Source organism: Leucoraja erinacea, chromosome 27 (assembly GCF_028641065.1).
Source record: "Leucoraja erinacea ecotype New England chromosome 27, Leri_hhj_1, whole genome shotgun sequence".
NCBI lineage: Eukaryota > Metazoa > Chordata > Chondrichthyes > Rajiformes > Rajidae > Leucoraja > Leucoraja erinaceus.
This window is the reverse complement of record NC_073403.1, coordinates 2,226,476-2,245,676: the sequence shown is the minus strand read 5'-3', so window position 1 is coordinate 2,245,676 and position 19,201 is coordinate 2,226,476. Positions and strand designations below refer to the sequence as shown.

General features: G+C 48.8%; 1 protein-coding gene across 2 annotated transcripts in view; it reads right to left on the bottom strand.

The window, feature by feature from the left end:
* Positions 1-11,524: 11,524 nt before the first annotated feature.
* Positions 11,525-19,201, bottom strand: part of cacnb1 (calcium channel, voltage-dependent, beta 1 subunit) — a 166,730-nt gene continuing 159,053 nt past the window's right edge. Inside the window, exons 7-8 of one of the 2 annotated variants that reach the window (XM_055656799.1) lie at positions 18,174-18,359; positions 11,525-12,069 (exon numbers count right to left, since the gene is read on the bottom strand). In XM_055656799.1, coding sequence (XP_055512774.1) covers positions 11,557-12,069; positions 18,174-18,359 — 699 coding nt within the window. In that variant the 3' untranslated portion in view covers positions 11,525-11,556. Of the gene's footprint in view, positions 12,070-17,645; positions 18,360-19,201 lie in introns of those variants that run through there. The other variant, XM_055656800.1, reaches the window with a different exon arrangement.

Genomic DNA, 19,201 nt, shown 5'->3' with positions numbered 1-19,201 from the left:
AGAAATTGTGCACCTATTCCCCCCCCCCCCTTCTCCCTTCTGTTTTTTGTTTTTTCTGTTTCTTGTTTTTTGTGCTAAATTGTATGTATGCACTGAGTACGAGCAGCTTTCACTTTCACTGTACATGTATAGTGACAATAAATGGCATATCTATATCTTTCTAGACATGCTGTTGCTTTTGTTCTCAGATTGAAACTCAAACAAGATCAGCGCCTTTGCTGGGACTTTCCAGGCAAGGACATCCCCCTCTGTTACGAACAGGTGAGTGCTTAGCGGGTGCAAGCACAGGCAGAGAACAGGAAAGTAAAACCTGAGAGGGAGGAAACAGAGTTCGAGGAAATAGATTGAGAAACAAAAACTCGTGAAGCTTTTCCTGAAAGCTAAAATGATTACAGGAAACGGTTGCTGAAAGCGGGGGCTTTTGTGGGCCGACTCTGATCACGGCTGCAGGGAATGCGTGGGAAAGAACTGCAGGTGCTGGTTTAAATCGAAGGTAGACACAAAATGCTGGAGTAACAGGCAGCATCTCTGGAGAGAAGGAATGATTCAAGATTCAAGTTCAAGTGAGTTTATTGTCATGTGTCCCTGTATAGGACAATGAAATTCTTGCTTTGCTTCAGCACACAGAACATAGTAGGCATTGAATACAGAACAGATCAGTGTGTCCATATACCATCATATAAATATATACACACATGGATAAATAAACTGATAAAGTGCAAATAACAGATAATTGGCTATTAATGTTCATAGTTTTGTCCGAGCCAGGTTTAATAGCCTGATGGCTGTGGGGAAGTAGCTATTCCTGAACCTGGTTGTTGCAGTCTTCAGGCTCCTGTACCTTCTACGTGAAGGTAGCAGGGAGATGAGTGTGTGGCCAGGATGGTGTGTGGGTCTTTGATGATACTGCCAGCCTTTTTGAGGCAGCGACTGCGATAAATCCCCTCGATGGAAGGAAGGTCAGAGCCGATGATGGACTGGGCAGTGTTTACTACTTTTTGTAGTCTTTTCCTCTCCAGGGCGCTCAAGTTGCCGAACCAAGCCACGATGCAACGGTCAGCATGCTCTCTACTGTGCACCTGTAGAAGTTAGAGAGAGTCCTCCTTGACAAACCCACTCTCCGTAATCTTCTCAGGAAGTAGAGGCGCTGATGAGCTTTTGAATGGGTGACGTTTCGGGTTGAGATCCTTCTTCAAACCCGAAACGTCACCCATTCCTTCTCACCAGGGATGCTGCCTGTCCCGCTGAGTCACTCCAGCATTTTGTGTCTGTCTTAGGTTTAAAAAAACAGCATCTGCAGTTCCTTCCAGCGCCTTTTGAGGATTCCCATTCATGTGCAAATCAGCTCCTCCCCATGTTGATGTGTGTTGACACAATGACGTTTATAACAAAACACCGCTGGTATCCAGGAAATATCATGAGCGTCAGTGCCAAATAGTTGGAATAGTTACAGCAAAAACAAGCAGTTCATGTTCATAAGTCATAGGAGCAGAATTAGGCCATTCAGCCCATCAAGTCTACCCCACCATTCAATCATGGCTGATCTATCTCTCCCTCCTAACCCCCATTCTCCTGCCCTCTCCCTATTACCTGACATCCATACTAATCAAGAATCTATCAATCTCCTCCTTAAAAAATATCAATTGACATGGCCTCCACAGCCTTCTGTGGCAATGAATTCCACAGATGCACCACCCTCTAAAGAAATTCCTCCTCAGGTCCTTTCGATAAGTGTGCCCTTTTATTCTGAGGTTGTGCCCCTCCTCTGGTCCTAGACTCTCCCACTAGTGGAAACATCCCCTGTGCATCCACTCTATCCAGGCCTTTCACTACTTCACTCGCTGTAGGTACAAGGAACTGAAGTTGCTGGTTCACACAAAGAAGAGCGCAGAGTGCTGGAGTAACTCAGAGGGTCAGGCAGCATCTCTGGAGAACTTGGGTAGGCGAAGTTTCGGGTCAGGACTCGAGTAAGGGGTGACGTTTCGGCAGAAGGTACAGAAGCCTGAAGGCGCACACCACCAGACTCAGGAACAGCTTTCTTCCCCTCTTACCACAACCATAACTTAGTGCATTAATTTCTATCCCATTGTGGATGGTAGACTTTGTCTATGGAATTTGTATGCTGCAATGCCGAGAACTATTTTCTGCACTCTCTATCTTCATATTTGCTCTACCGACTGCACTCGAGTTTGACTTGAATGTGTTCATGTGTAGCGTTGTCTGTTCTGAGTGGATAGCATGCACTGTACCTCGAAGATAAACACAACAAGCTGGAGTAACTCAGCGGGACAGGCAGCATCTCTGGAGAGAAGGAATGGGTAACGTTCCAGGTCGAGGCCCTTCTTCAGTCCATGCTTCTTCCTGTATTGCATGCTCTCCACTCAGATCAGACAATACCACACGTACACACAAGCAAATCAAACTCATGTGAAATTAAAAGGACTTTACACCGGCAGGTGTTTCAGATTCAGATTCAGATTCAGATTCAATTTTAATTGTCATTGTCAGTGTACAGTACAGAGACAACGAAATGCATTACTACTGCATTTCGAGAGGGGGAAAGGGAATGCAGTGGATGAGTTTAGTTTAGAGGTACAGCACGGAAACAGGCCCTTCGGCCCACCGAGTCCGCAACTACCAGGGATCCCTGCAGAACCTACACACACAATCCCACACACTCTAGGGACAATTTACACTTATACTGAACCTACAAACCTGTACGTCTTTGGAATGTGGGAGGAAACTGAAGATCTCGGAGAAAGCCCACGCGGTCACGGGGAGAACGTGCAAACTCCGCGCAGACAGCACCTGAAGTCTGGATCGAACTGTACCACGAAGATAAACACAAAGTCCCAGGATGGGGGGACTGTCATATGCCGAGAGAATGGAACGGCTGGGCTTGTGCACTCTGGAGTTTAGAAGGATGAGAGGCGATCTCATTGAAACATATTAGATTGTTAAGGGCTTGGACACGCTAGAGGCAGGAAACATGTTCCCGATGTTGGGGAAGTCCAGAACCAGGGGCCACACAGTTTAAGAATAAGGAGTAAGCCATTTAGAACGGAGACGAGGAAACACTTTTTCTCACAGAGAGTTGTAAGTCTGTGGAATTCTCTGCCTCAGAGGGCGGTGGAGGCCGGTTCTCTGGATGCTTTCAAGAGAGAGCTAGATAGGGCTCTTAAAGATAGCGGAGGAGAACGGATATGGGGAGAAGGCAGGAACGGGGTACTGATTGGGGATGATCAGCCATGATCACGTTGAATGGCGGTGCTGGCTCGAAGGGCCGAATGGCCTACTCCTGCACCTATTGTCTATTGTCTATTGTGTGTAGGATTGTGTTAGTGTGCGGGGATCGCTAGTCGGCACGGACTCGAAGGGCCGAATGGCCTCTACTCCTGCACCTATTGTCTGTTGTCTAGTGTCTAAAATGCTGGAGCAAGGCAGCAACTCTACCACTGCGCCATCGTGCCGCCCATTCAATGATGGCAATGACGTTGTGTCGAGGTGGGGAGCCACACCACTGTTGAGAAAAACATTTTTCACACAGAGAGTGGTGAATCTCTGGAACTCCCTGCCACAGAAAGTAGTTGAGGCCACAGTTCATTGGCTATATTTAAGAGGGAGTTAGATGTGGCCCAAATGAACTGGCCTCAACTACCTTCTGTGGCAGAGAATTCCACAGATTCACCACTCTCTGTGTGAAAAATGTTTTTCTCATCTCGGTCCTAAAAGATTTCCCCCTTATCCTTAAACTGTGACCCCTTGTTCCGGACTTCCCCAACATCGGGAACAATCTTCCTGCATCTAGCCTGTCCAACCCCTTAAGAATTTTGTGAGTTTCTATAAGATCCCCCCCCTCATAGAAACTTACAAAATTCTTTTAACATTACACTTGTCAAAACCGCAGTGTGATTCAAAGATCATATTGCGGCTGTCATCTTTGGTGTGAATAGGAGACGCTGACCCATGGAACGTCAGAGGGCGGTTTTATGGCCACAGGTCAAATCAGGACTCCCACTGCTCTCAGACATGGAGCCAAGATTAGCCACGGCACACTATCCAGAATCATCAGGTCATGAGGAATTAGGCCAATCGGCCCATCATGTCATTCAATCATGGCTGATCTGGACATGATACTGGACAGAGAATTTTTCAGGTGGTCTGAAGAAGGGTTTCGGCCCGAAACGTTGCCTATTTCCTTCGCTCCATAGATGCTGCTTCACCCGCTGAGTTTCTCCAGCATTTTTGTCTACCTTCGATTTTCCAGCATCTGCAGTTCAAGTCAAGTCAAGTCAAGTCAAGTTTATTTGTCACATACACATACGAGATGTGCAGTGAAATGAAAGAGTTCAATCTCCACTATAGGAAATAGGCAACGTTTCGGGCCGAAACCCTACGGGTTTCAGCCCGAAACGTTGCCTATTTCCTTCGCTCCATAGATGCTGCTGCACCCGCTGAGATTCTCCAGCATTTTTGTCTACCTTCGATTTTCCAGCATCTGCAGTTCCTTCTTGAACATCTGATTTATCTCTCCCTGCTAACCCCATTCTCCTGCCTTCTCCCCATAATCTCTGACACCTATATCGGTTGATATATCCTAGTTCCCTGCCCAATACATCCCAAGCTCGGCATCACCAAAGCAAGAAAGGTACAGAAGTGTGAAAAGGCACACCTCCAGATTCAGGGGCAGTTTCTTCCCAGCTGTTATCAGGCAACTGAGCCATTCTTCCAACATGTCGAGTCCGGTGCTGAACTACCATCCACCTCATTGGAGACCCTGGAACTATCTTGGATCGGACTTTACTGCACGAAACGTTATTCCCTTTGGTCCTGTATCTGTACACTGTGAATGGCATGATCATCACCACGTATTGTCTTCCCCCTGACTAGCAATGTTACAAAATTTTGAGATTTAAAAAATCAAGTCTGCAATTTATCCCATCAGATAAAGCATAACAATAAGTTTAATTTGACACCAAATTCACTTTCATATCTCAAGTATTAAAAACGTTATGACCATTTTCATACTCGGAAATTAGCATCTTGTTCCCTATTGATTTTCAATGGGCATTACAAAAAAGCTGTGATCTTGGATAGTCAAAAGCCCATTTCTTAAGGAAAGATTAACATTTTTTAATAGCCTAAGTGTCCAAAGATTATTCACAAATAATTCACAATATAACATGATTTTTATATCTAATTTACATTAATTTATAGGCCAAATGGAAGGAATTTAGTGTTCAATTGCTGTAAATAAATGCCCATTTAAATCGGTTTTCTAGTGGGTTCATGTGGAACGCGCAGGTTTAGAATGTTGACAGCGCGCTGGATTAGTGCCCTCAAATGCCGAGAAAAATACTGCGGGATATAAAAAGCCCAAAATGAGCTACTCGCTATAGAAAATTATAATTATAGGGTTATATACATGCCCCATTTAATGTAAAAATAAGGTACATACCTTTAATTGTTTGCTTTATAAAACCGTGGGGCTGCCAGAGCTTGCGAACTGAACGAGAGCTTTTAAATTTATTATATCTACTATTCGAGGCCTATAAAACTAATAATAGCTTTTGGGACCGGGTCTTGCAGCGATTCTCCGTTAATGATTTACTAGGCTGAACATCTGCGATTGGAACAGCGTAGTAAAAATCGGGTTTTAAACCCGCCCCCTCCAAACAGCTCCAAAATCACACACAAGGGGTGGGGCAGATGCTCAGCCACGATTCAGGTAGGTTTTATAACATACCTACCCTGACAGGTCCACACGCACATTTCAGAGACGTGCATGTTTGTAGATTAATCAGCTTCTGTAAATTGCCCTGAGTGTGTAGGTTGCGAAATTGGGATAAAATGGAACTAGTTTGCGAGGTGACCAATGGGCTTTGTGGACTCGGTGGGCCGAAGGGCCTGTTTCCATACTGTATCTTCAAATGCAACTTGGGCCATAGTAGTCTCGGGACGAGGAGAGACATGAGGGCATTTCTGCTTTAAGAGTGCAGTGTATATTTGAGATTTTCCACCCTGTGGAGATGACCATTAGGTATGTACAAGGCTCAGATAGATGTAGAGACACTTCAGACGAGGCAGGTTCCCAAGTTCTAGGTGCAGAAGTAGGGCATTCGGCCCATCATGTCTACTCTGCCATTCAATCATTGGCTGATCTATCTTTCCCTCTCAACCCTGGAGTTGAGAAGGATGAGGATTCACTGGAGTTTAGAAGGATGAGGGGGAATCTTACCGAAACATGCAAAAATTATAAAAGGACTGGACAAGCTAGATGCAGGAAAAAATGTTCCCAATGTTGGGCGAGTCCAGAACCAGGGGCCACAGTCTTAGAATAAAGGGGAGGCCATTTAAGATTGAGGTGAGAAAAAGCTTTTTCACCCAGAGAGTTGTGAATTTGTGGAATTCCCTGCCACTGAGGGCAAATCACTGGATGGATTTAATTGAGAGTTAGATAGAGCTCTAGGGGCTAGTGTGAGGTAAGGGATATGGGGAGAAGGCAGGCACGGGTTATTGATTGGGGACGATCAGCCATGATCACAATGAATGGCGGTGCTGGCTCGAAGGGCCGAATGGCCTCCTCCTGCACCTATTTTCTATGTTTCTATGACCCCACTTCTCCCCATAACCCCTGACACGTGTACTAATGTTCCCTTGTGTTCCCGATGTTGGGGAAGTCCAGGACAAGGGGTCACAGCTTAAGGATAAAGGGGAAATCCTTTAAAACCGAGATGAGAAGAACTTTTTTTCACGCAGAGAGTGGTGAATCTCTGGAACTCTCTGCCACAGAGGGTAGTTGAGGCCAGTTCATTGGCTATATTTAAGAGGGAGTTAGATGTGGCCCTTGTGGCTAAGGGGATCAGGGGGTATGGAGAGAAGGCAGGTACGGGATACTGAGTTGGATGATCAGCCATGATCATATTGAATGGCGGTGCAGGCTCGAAGGGCCGAATGGCCTCTACTCCTGCACCTATTGTCTATGTTTCTATGTTTCTAATCAGGAATCTGTCCATCTCAGGATGGGTTGTTTGGAAAAAGATAAATTAAATCCTAGGACCCAGATATAATTTCCAGCAGCAGACACATAGGATAGGGCGGAGAAGGCACAAGGAAACGTAACATGATATTTCTTAATAAAACTTACATTTGAACATTTATTTATAGTACATACTGGACATAGAATTTTTCAGGTACGGCCAACAGGTTGTGTGACTCTGTAACTCTGATCGATATCAGACTGGCCTATGTTTCGTCAGACAGTGACGTCACCCTGTGGTTTGCCAGCCTAGACTGGCCAACTACAAATTTTAACCTTCCACAGAAAATTCAAACGGTAAATCGCCAAAAAAACAATATCGGATAGCAGGGTCGTTTGAGAATGAACTGCAGATGCTGGAAAAATCGAAGGTAGACACAATGCTTGGTTTATACTCTCTAGAATTTAGAAGATTGAGAGGGGATCTTATAGAAACTTACAAAATTCTTAAGGGGTTGGACAGGCTAGATGCAGGAAGATTGTTCCCGATGTTGGGGAAGTCCAGGACAAGGGGTCACAGCTTAAGGATGAGGGGGAAATCCTTTAAAACCGAGATGAGAAGAACTTTTTCCACACAGAGAGTGGTGAATCTCTGGAACTCTCTGCCACAGAGGGTAGTTGAGGCCAGTCCATTGGCTATATTTAAGAGGGAGTTAGATGTGGCCCTTGTGGCTAAGGGGATCAGGGGGTATGGAGAGAAGGCAGGTACGGGATACTGAGTTGGATGATCAGCCATGATCATATTGAATGGCGGTGCAGGCTCGAAGGGCCGAATGGCCTTCTCCTGCACCTAATTTCTATGTTTCTATGTTTCTATGTTTAAGAATAAGGGGTAAGCCATTTAGAACGGAGACGAGGAAACACTTTTTCTCCCAGAGAGTGGTGAGTCTGTGGAATTCTCTGCCTCAGAGGGCGGTGGGGGCAGCATCTCTGGAGAGCTAGATAGGGCTCTTAAAAATAGCGGAGTCAGGGGATATGGGGAGAAGGCAGGAACGGGGTACTGATTGGGGGATGATCAGCCATGATCACATTGCATGGCGGTGCTGGCTCGAAGGGCCGAATGGCCTACTCCTGCACCTATTGTCTATTGTGAGGCAGCATCTATGGAGCGAAGGAATAGGTGACGTTTCGGGTCGAGACCCGAAACGTCACCTATTCCTTCGCTCCATAGATGCTGCCTCACCCGCTGAGTTTTCTCCAGCATTTTTGTCTACCTTCGGATAGCAGGGAATGATTTTTCAAGGCCATGATTTTATCTAAGGGTTTGGATAATGTTTCCAAATGCTTTGACCTTTCATTGCATATTGTTTTGGTAAATATTTTCTGGAGGGTCCTCTGTAAAACTCGAATTGTTAGCACAAGTCACATACGATGAGCGTTTGTCGGCACTGGGCCTGTAGTTGCTGGAGTTCAGAAGAATGAAGGGGGACCTCATTGAAACGTACAGATTAGTGAAAGGCTTGGATAGATTGGAAGTGGATAGGATGTTTCCACTAGTGGGAGTGGTCATAGCCTTAGAATTAACGGAGGCTCTTTTAGAAAGGAGATGAGGAGGAATTTCTTTAGTCAGAGGGTGGTGAATCTGTGGAATTCATTGCCACAGAAGGCTGTGGAGGCCAAGTCAATGGATACATTTAAGACAGAGATAGATCGATTAGTACTGACTAGTACTGGTGTCAGAGGTTATAGGGTGAAGGCAGCAGAATGGGGATAGGAGGGAGAGATAGATCAGCCATAGAAACATAGAAATTAGGTGCAGGAGTAGTGGCCATTCGGCCCTTCGAGCCTACACCGCCATTCAATATGATCATGGCTGATCATCCAACTCAGTATCCTGTACCTGCCTTCTCTCCATACCCTCTGATCCCCTTAGCCACAAGGGCCACATCTAACTCCCTCTTAAATATAGCCAATGAACTGGCCTCAACTACCTTCTGTGGCAGAGAGTTCCAGAGATTCACCACTCTCTCCATGATTGAATGGTGGTAGGCTTGATGGGCCGAATGGCCTAATTCTGCGGCTATACTGTAGCTCAAGTTCCCTATCTTATTCCCAGGTCCCTGAAAATGTGCTCACTTTCATTCCGATCCAGGGGGATTTTGTCAATGTCAGCACAAATTTAGCCTCTAGTGTTCCAATCACAGCTAACTCCGTGTGGTAGTATTCTGGCTTCAAGCTCATCAGTGAAAGGATCAGAATTGGGCCCCTTCAGCCCATCTAGTCTACTCCGCCATTCAAACATTGTTGATCTATCTTTCCCTCTTAACTCCAACTTTCTCCCCATAACCCCCAGCACACGTACTAATCCAAAATCTCTCTGTCTTTGGCCTTACAAATATCCACTGACTTGGCCTCCACCGCCTTCAGTGCCACAGAATTCAACAGATTCACCACCCTCTAAAGAAATCCCTCCTCATCTTCTTCCTAAAGGAACGTTCTTTAATTCTGAGGCTACGGCCTCTGGTCCGAGACTCTCCCACATGTGGAGACATTCAAGGAAAGGTTAGTTGCACCTAGACATTTACCTTAGGGCCGCAGATAAGGGACATAACTGTTTTTGTATCTGGGCTGGAGTCAACCCAAAGGCTTAGCGTCAATAGTAAGATCAATGTGCCAACCTCCTGCACCTCTTGTGGATTAGAATATCTTCTCAACTCATTGATTGGATCACCTGCCTTTTAAATCGCTTCCATTTACCTATTTATGTTTAAATTTGGGCAGAAATGACCCATTCTAAGTTTCCCCTCCCCCCCCCCAACAAACCCCCCCCCCCCCAACCCCCTCCCCCCAGCCCCCAACCCCCACCTAGGTCCTCCCTACCCACAATGGCGGAAATTACAAATGGTATGTTACAAAGGGCAACAATCTCTCTGTGAAGCCAACCTCTGTGTACCTTTCACGTACAAAATCACGAGAGGAATAGATCGGGTAGATGCACAGTCACTTGCCCATGGGGTATGGGGAATCGAGGACCAGAGGACACAGGTTCAAGGTGAAGGGGAAAAGATTTAATAGGAATCCGAGGGGTAACTTTTTCACACACAGGGTGGTGGGTGTATGGAACGAGCTGCCAGAGGAGGTAGTTGAGGCTGGGACTATCCCATCGTTGAAGAAGCAGCTAGACAGGTACACGGATAGGACGGGTTTGGAGGGATATGGACCAAGCGCAGGCAGGTGGGGCTAGTGTAGCTGGGACATTGTGGGCCGGTGTGGGCAAGTTGGGCTTGTTTCCACCCTACATCACTCTACGATTATGACTCTGCCCAGTTCTCAGTCCCGATCCATATCTTCAACACTTGGTTCCCTTTCCCCTTCCTTCCTTCCTTCCTTCCTCCCTAAGAGACCCATCCCTCTTGGAAATTCGACCTCTTGGTTGTAACCAGTTGGTTGACCAAAACGCAACGCGGGTGGGCCCGTCAGTGTGGGCGCGTGAACCAGTGAGAACTCTCGACCCAGCAGCATTCAAAGTCAGAGGAGCCCAGTGTTCAAATGAAAGAAGGGACAGGTTAAGCATGAAGTAACGTTTAATGATCAGTACAAGTTTCAGATCCATCTCTAGTTTCCTTATATCGTAATCCTTCACCCACCTTTTCCAATTTGGAAATGACGTGGGGTGGTATAAAGGGGAGGGTGGGGGAAGGGGTTTAAAACTTGTGGAGGGGAGGGGGTGGGTTAATAAATAGCTTCTCACCATCCATTCAAGATGCAGAGAAGGGTTAAGTCACAGAGCAGTATAGAAAACACAAGGACTCTTCCCCATACTACCCTCTCCGAAGACCACCTTTGATATTTGGATCCATGTAAACGAGGACGGGGGTGGGCGAGGGGAGGGGGGGGGGGGGAGGGGGGGGAGGGGGGGGGGCTACGGGAGAACTGTCGGAGAGAAAGTTTGAGCCATTTTTTTTTTTTTTTCCATTTTCAAAAGTTTCCATCCATTTTTAAGTTTTGATTTCACACGAGTACGTTGCACCCATTGCTCGCTCACTCACCCACCGGTTGGAGCTGAAGACTTTCCAGTTGGCAGTGAGACAATGGCAGTGGCAATGGCTGTGGATTTGGGCACTCTCGATTCTAATTCTAAGCTAGCTAGACCAGGGATGGACTGTTCTCATGGCACAAGGGCACATTCGACTGTCGTTTGTCAAAAGTGTCCCTTCTTGAAAAGGGCCACCAGCCTTGTAGCCCGAAACCCCTACAGACACAGTGGTGAGGCACTAAAAAGCAAAGGGAAGGGGGGTGGGGGAGGGGCTGCCCCGCAGACTGTCCCCCTTCCCCCCCCCCCCCCCAATCGGTTGGCATTGAAAGAGGGGGGGAGCTGGCAAAATGAACGCACCAAATGCTGGAGGACATCATCGACTCTTCCTCAGAATGGACAATGAAACAGGACTGACGATGGGCACCACTACAAGATAACAACGTCTCTGCTGGAGCAGGAGATCAATCGGCCTCCAGCGCCCCCACCCCCCCCCCCCCCCCCCCCCACCCCCCCCCCCGAGGCTGCAAGTGCCAGCCACACGTTAACAAATGTACATGTCGCGGTTCCACTCCTCCATGTCGCCGTGCCTCCTGCTCGTCACCTCCTCGTTGGTCTGGCGGTAGTGGTCCCTGCCTCTCATCCGCTGCCTGCTGTAGTTGCCGTTGTCCACCTCGTCTTCCTCCTCTTCCTCCTCCTCCTCCTCCTCCTCCTCCTCCTCCTCCCACGACTCGTGGCGCTGGCGCTGGGCCCGCTGCCGAGGGACCCCCCCTCGCCAGGAGCCCGCCGTGTGCTGGGGCTCCTGGTCGTCGTAAGGGTCCGTCTCCATGCAGGAGTCCCCCGGCTCGGTGTAGGCTGAATCCCGGCTGCCCTGCATCTCCAAGTCAAAGGTGTCCTGGCGGGAGAGGGCCCTTGAGATGGCCCTGGGCTGGTGGCTGTACTGAGGCATCGAACGTTGGTAGGGCTGCTTGGCAGAGTCATTCTGATAGTCATGCAAGCTTGTCCGCTCGGGACTCGAACAGTCAATGCTTAGCTCTTCATGCACTAAGTAGGTACCCTGGTTAGTAACAGCAGACCATGCAGAAAGGAAAGGGGGGGGGTGAGGAGAGGAGGTGGGTGGAAAACAAATAGTCGTTAGCCATTAACAACAAGCACAGTCTTACACAGCAGATTAATAACACAGGCCAGCAGCTAACAATCCCATCGCCTCAGTGTTAAGATGTTAAATTAAAAAGCTCAATAATGTGTTAAAACAATGCAGCTTTGTTTGTGCAATGTTAATGCCGTCTCTGCTGAAATGTTTAGGGGCCCTGACCCAGAAATATTAACATCATTATCACACACTGTGAAAATATCTAATCTCTGTAGATGCTGGAGTAACTCAGCGGGACAGGCAGCGTCTCTGGAGAGAAGGGACGGGTGACGTTTCTGGTCGAGACCCTTCTTCAGACTGAGAGCTACATAGAAACATAGAAAATAGGTGCAGGAGGAGGCCATTCGGCCCTTCGAGCCTGCACCGCCATTCATTGTGATCATGGCTGATCGTCCCCTATCAATAACCCGTGCCTGCCTTCTCCCCATATCCCTTGACTCCACTAGCCCCTAGAGCTCTGTCTAACTCTCTCTTAAATCCATCCAGTGACTTGGCCTCCACTGCCCTCTGTGGCAGGGAATTCCACAAATTCACAACTCTCTGGGTGACATTTTTTTTTCTCACCTCAGTCTTAAATGACCTCCCGTTTATTCTAAGACTGTGTGTGTGGCCCCTGGTTCTGGATGATACATAATAGACACAAACAAACTGGGGGGGGGGGGGGGGGGTTTGAAGGACTCTGCAAGAAGAACCGTGGTCCTTGTCTACAACATTCAGCACCACAATATGGAGGAAACCCACCCGGTCAGAACTGGTGGCGCAGCGGGAGAGTTGGTGCCTCACTGCGCCAGTGCCCCGGGTTCCATCCTGACCACGGGTGCTGTCTGTGTGGAGTGTGCACGTTCTCCCCGTGACCTGTGTGGCTTTTCTCCGAGATCTTCGGTTTCCTCCCACACTAGAGGTTAATTGGCTTGGTGTGAATGAAAAATTGTCCGCAGTGTGTGTGGAATTCTCTGCCTCAGAGGGCGGTGGAGGCAGGTTCTCTGGATACTTTCAAGAGAGAGGGCTCTTACAAAGAGCGGAGTCAGGGGATATGGGGAGAAGGCAGGAACGGGGTACTGATTGGGGATGATCAGCCATGATCATATTGAATGGCGGTGCTGGCTGGAAGGGCCGAATGGCCTGCTCCTGCACCTATTGTCTATTGTGTGTAGGATTGTGTTAGTGTGCGGGGATCGCTGGTCGGCGTGGACTCTTAATGAAACTAAACTAAGATGCTGCAAGAACCGCTGAGTTACTCCAGCACATGGTGGCCTTTTTTTGTCCAGGTAACTTGTCCCTCTGCTGGGTGACTGAGGAGAAGCTCAAACACTGGCTGGATCTCTGTGTCTCTATCATCTGGTGCGATGGTACTCATGCTGAGAGCCTAGGCAAGTGGGAATGACAATCAATGATCTGCACAGCCTGCAGACACAACCTCCCCGCCCCAGGAACACCCTGACTGCAAGCCTTCACCCCCCCCCCCCCCCCCCCCCCCCCCCCCCCCCCCCCCCCAAAATTGGTGCCGATATCCACAGCAGTCATTGCATCTGCAGGGGACAAACGCAAAGAAAGCCCCCCCCCCCCCCCCCCCCCCAAAAAAATACTCACCATCTTTTACAATGGACGTACAAAAGAAAATAGACATAGACTCTGCAGGAAGGAACTGCAGGTGCTGGTTTATCTCGAGGTTAGGCACAAAGTGCTGGAGGAACTCGGAGTGGCAGGCAGCATCGCTGGAGAAAAAGGAATGGGCGAGACCCTTCTTCAGGCTGAAAGTAAAGGGGGGGGTGGGGTGGGATGGGGAACTGGAGATCGGAAAATGACGGACCAAATCAGGGCCGGCAATAGATGACCAAGGAAGGGTGGAGCCCACAATGGCTCATTGTTGGCTGGGGGAAGAGGTGAAGACACAGGGGTGTGAACAGTGGAACCAGCTGCACGACTAAGGTGGGGGGGGGGGGGTAAGAGAATGAACTTGAAGTTAGAGAAGTCAATGTTCGTACCCCTGGGGGTGTAAACTACCCAAGCAAACTATGAGGTGCTGTTCCTCCAATTTGCGCTGGGCCTCACTCTGACAGTGGAGGAGGCCCAGGACAGAGAGGTCAGTGTGGGAATGGGAGGGGAGGGGGGAATTAAATGATCACTTTCAGTGGTGAAACATTATGTACACTTTACACACTCTCAGAGCAGTCGGAGGCAGAGGAGTTAGCTGGGGTAGAAATTGGCCGTGGGCAAAAGCAGCAAGGATGTCGCTGAGACACTGATGTAAACTCCCCCTACTCCGCTGAGTCAGGACAAGTCCCAAACAGGTTGACTCCCTGTTTACCCGAGTGAGATTAACCTGCCCTGGAGCCCTTGTTATTCTTCACCTTTCTGAACACAAGCACTAGAAACAAATTTGAAATGAAAGTACAACTTGCTCCGAGTAAGTTGTAGATTCGAGTTGTATTCTGAGCAATGACAATTAAAATTGAATCTGAATCTGAATCTGAATCTGAGTACACGAAAATGCTGGAGAAACTCAGCTAGTGCAGCAGCATCTATGGAGTGAAGGAAATAGGCGACGTTTCGGGCCGAAGCCCTTCTTCAGACTGATGGGGGGGGGGGGGGGGGGGGGGGGGGGGAAGAAAGGAAAAAGGAGGAGGAGGAGGAGCCCGAGGGCTGAGGGAAGGGAAGGAGACAGCAAGGGCTAACAAAATTGGGAGAATTCAATTGAGTCTGAAGAAGGGTTTCGGCCCGAAACGTTACCCATTTCCTTCGCTCCACAGATGCTGCTGCACCCGCTGAGTTTCTCCAGCACTTTTGTGTACCTGGGAGAATTCAATGTTCATGCCCGCAGGATGCAGGCTCCCCAGGCGGAATACGAGGTGCTGTTCCTCCAATTTCCGGTGTTGCTCGCTCTGGCCATGGAGGAGACCCAGGACAGAGAGGTCGGAGACGGAGTGGGAGGGGGAGTTGAAGCGCTGAGCCACCGGGAGGTCAGGTTGGTTCTTGCGGACCGAGCGGAGGCGTTCGGCGAAACGATCGCCCAACCTCCGCTTAGTCTCCCCGATGTAGAAACAGTTTTGTTTCGTTTTATTAAACAGAACAGTTTAGCTTTAGCTTCGAATTAGAGACACAGCTCGGAAACAGGTCCTTCGGCCCACCGAGTCCGGTACGGACTCGGTGGGCCGAAGGGCCTGTTTCCGATCCCCGCCCATTATGTGGTCCCCGCACATTAAGATTTGTTAACCCACACACACACTAGGGCCAACTTACAATTGACTTTACTTTTAACTTTAGAGACACAACCCTTCGGCCCATCAAGTCTATGCTGACCAGCGATCACCCCGTACTCTTCCACTATCCCACACGCCCTAGTGACAATTTACAATTTTAACAAAGCCAATTAGCCTAACAAACCATTCCGTCTTTGGAGCGTGGGAGTACCGTGGTGCTCAAGGAGAAATCCCACGCAGGACACGTGCAAACTCCGTACAGACAGCACCCGTGGTCAGGATCGAACTCGGGGTCTTTGGTTTAGAGATACAGCGTGGAAACACACCGGCTCCCCGCCCCCGACCAGCCATCACCCAGGTGCACTAACACTCCCCTCCAGGCACGGAGGGGCAGTGATTCATCCTGGGATTGGCTTACAGCGGGCTCGTACAAATGTCACAGGCAGCCAGGTTGTCTTTGGCTTACTCCTTGGAAGTTTAGATTTGGGTATAGGAGCAGGGAGGTTCTACTGCAGTTGTACAGGGTCTTGGTGAGACCACACCTGGAGTATTGCGTGCAGTTTTGGTCTCCAAATCTGAGGAAGGACATTATTGCCATAGAGGGAGTGCAGAGACGGTTCACCAGACGGATTCCTGGGATGTCAGGACTGTCTTATGAAGAAAGACTGGATAGACTTGGTTTATACTCTCTAGAATTTAGGAGATTGAGAGGGGATCTTATAGAAACTTACAAAATTCTTAAGGGGTTGGACAGGCTAGATGCAGGAAGATTGTTCCCGATGTTAGGGAAGTCCAGGACAAGGGGTCACAGTTTAAGGATAAGGGGGAAATCCTTTAAAACCGAGATGAGAAGAACTTTTTTCACACAGAGAGTGGTGAATCTCTGGAACTCTCTGCCACAGAGGGTAGTTGAGGTCAGTTCATTGGCTATATTTAAGAGGGAGTTAGATGTGGCCCTTGTGGCTAAGGGGATCAGGGGGTATGGAGAGAAGGCAGGTACGGGATACTGAGTTGGATGATCAGCCATGATCATATTGAATGGCGGTGCTGGCTCGAAGGGCCGAATGGCCTACTCCTGCACCTAATTTCTATGTTTCTATGTTTACTCATTGTCGATGCGACCCCACCCTACTGGTTACCCAGAGGCCCTTGTTGGGGATTCGGCAGAGCCACCCGCCTGCTCTAAACCTCTCTCTCAGTAAAACGGGTTATTCATTGCAGACTTGCTTACAGCCAGAGCTACAGGGAGAGGTTGAGCCGACTCGGACTCTATTCCTTGGAGCTCGCGAAGATGAGGGGTGATCTTACAGAGGTGTACAACACCATGATCGGGTAGTAGATGCTAGCCCAGAGTCTCTTGCCCAGAGTAGTGGAACCGAGAATCAGAGGGCATAGGTTTAAGGTGTAAGGTGAAGGGGGAAAGATTTTATAGGAACCTGAGGGGTGACCTTTTTCACACAAAGGGTGGTGGGTGTATGGAACGAGCTGCCGGAGGAGGTAGTTGAGGCTGGGACTGTTACAATGCTAAAGGAACATTTAGACAGGTACATGGATAGGTCAGGATATGGGCCAAACGCTGGCAGGTGGGACTATCATAGATTCAGATTCAGATTCAGATTCAATTTAATTCTCATTGTCAGTGTACAGTGTACAGTACAGAGACAACGAAATGCATAGATGGGTCATATGGACCGGTATAGGCATGTTGGGCTGAAGGGCCTGTTTCCAGATAGTATGACTGATACTAATAGGGCAGATTCCATCTTCATTTATTTCTCTGCCCAAATATTTTTTGTCTTAATACCATTGAAGAGTACAGCACAGGAATGGCCATTCGGCCCACAATGTCCATGCTGAACAAGAGGCCATGCCCGTACCTCTCTAGTCAGTCAAGATCCTTCGACAGTGGAGACACTTCTAACCTTGTTCTCGGTTGAGGGACTAAATGAGGACTCACCAAGCAGTGATGCCCCGGCTCAGGTGGTGCCAGGGGTTGGATGGCAGGCATTTATTTTGCCCTAAGACTACCTCCTCGAGGCTCTGTGTGAATGTGTGAGTGTGCGTTCACCTCTACTCCGCTGGCGTGGAATGTTCCCGTGCCAGAAACTGGTGGCTCACGAAGATGAGACACAGAGAGAGAGATGGAGTAACCCAGCGGGGCAGGCAGCATCCCTGGAGAGAAGGAATGGGTGATGTTTCGCGGGGGGTGGAGAAATCTGAAGAAGGGTCTCGCCCGTTCCTTCTCTCCAGAGATGCTGCCTGTCCCGCTGGGTTACTCCAGCTTTCTGTGTCTGGCGCTACAGGTCTCTCCGATTGAATCTGAATCTGAATCTGCCTTCGGTTGAAAGCAGCGTCTGCAGTTCCTTCTGACACAACAACTGTCGGCTCACACTTTGCACGCTGCTCACACCCACAGGGGCACGGAGGGGAAAACCCACAAACAAGGCGTGACGGACGGGAAGGAGAAGCGAAGAAAGCAGCCTCTTATCTGAAAGGCAGACCTCCTTCTTGCCTTAAAGCCCCCCCCCCTAATGAGGGAAAGCATGGTTAAGGTGGTATCTACATGCAGCAACGGGCTGTTACAGGGACTGCAACACTAGGACGGGAGGGGGGGCTGGGAAAGAACAGTTTCAGGTTTACGCCACTGCTGTGCGCCCTCTCCCCTCTCTGCACGTTACACCGTTAGACTGCATCCTCTGCTTGCGTCGGCTGCGCTGGGCCTTCAATGCCCACCGCCACGTCTCTGTTCTCCGCGTCGCTCGGCCCCCAGAAGTCAAGGTTACGCTTGAGAGATGTGAGCACTTGTACCTGTAGGTTTGACACTGGGGCCGGGCTGGCAGCCAAGGCAGCCGTGGCCATGGTACGGTTCAAGAGAGGGTTGGGCGGGTTGCAGCTGGCCGGGTGCGTGGCTTTCCAGTAGGCTTCTAGATACTCTGCCAAATGTTCACATGCGTCTTCCAACTGGTTCTCATCCAGAATAATATCAAAGAGTTCCTGCGGAGAGATCAAAGGGTCCCAAGTTGAAAGGAGTCTTGACCTTGATTCCCATTTAGTTCAGTTTAGTTTACGTAGAAACATCGAAAATAGGTGCAGGAGTAGGCCATTCGGCCCTGCACCGCCATTCAATATGATCATGGCTGATCATCCAACTCAGTAGTGCAGCAGTATCTATGGAGCGAAGGAAATAGGCAACGTTTCGGGCCGAATCCCGAAGGGGTTCGGCCCGAAACGTTACCTATTTCCTATGCCCTAGCTTTCATAGAAACATAGACAATAGGTGCAGGAGTAGGCCATTCGGCCCTTTGAGCCTGCACCGCCATTCAATATGATCATGGCTGATCATCCAACTCAGTATCCCGTACCTGCCTTCTCTCCATACCCCCTGATCCCTTTAGCCACAAGGGCCACATCTAACTCCCTCTTAAATATAGCCAATGAACTGTGGCCTCAACTACCTTCTGCGGGAGAGAATTCCACAGATTCAACACTCTCTGTGGGAAAAATGTTTTCCTCATCTCGGTCCTAAAGGATTTCCCCTTTATCCTTAAACTGTGACCCCTTGTCCTGGACTTCCCCAACATCAGGAACAATCTTCCTGCATCTAGCCTGTCCAACCCCTTAAGAATTTTGTAAGTTTCTATAAGATCCCCTCTCAATCTTCTAAATTCTAGAGAGTATAAACCAAGTCTATCCAGTCTTTCTTCATAAGACAGTCCTGACATCCCAGGAATCAGTCTGGTGAACCGTCTCTGCACTCCCCCTATGGCAATAATGTCCTTCCTCAGATTTGGAGACCAAAACTGTACGCAATACTCCAGGTGTGGTCTCACCAAGAC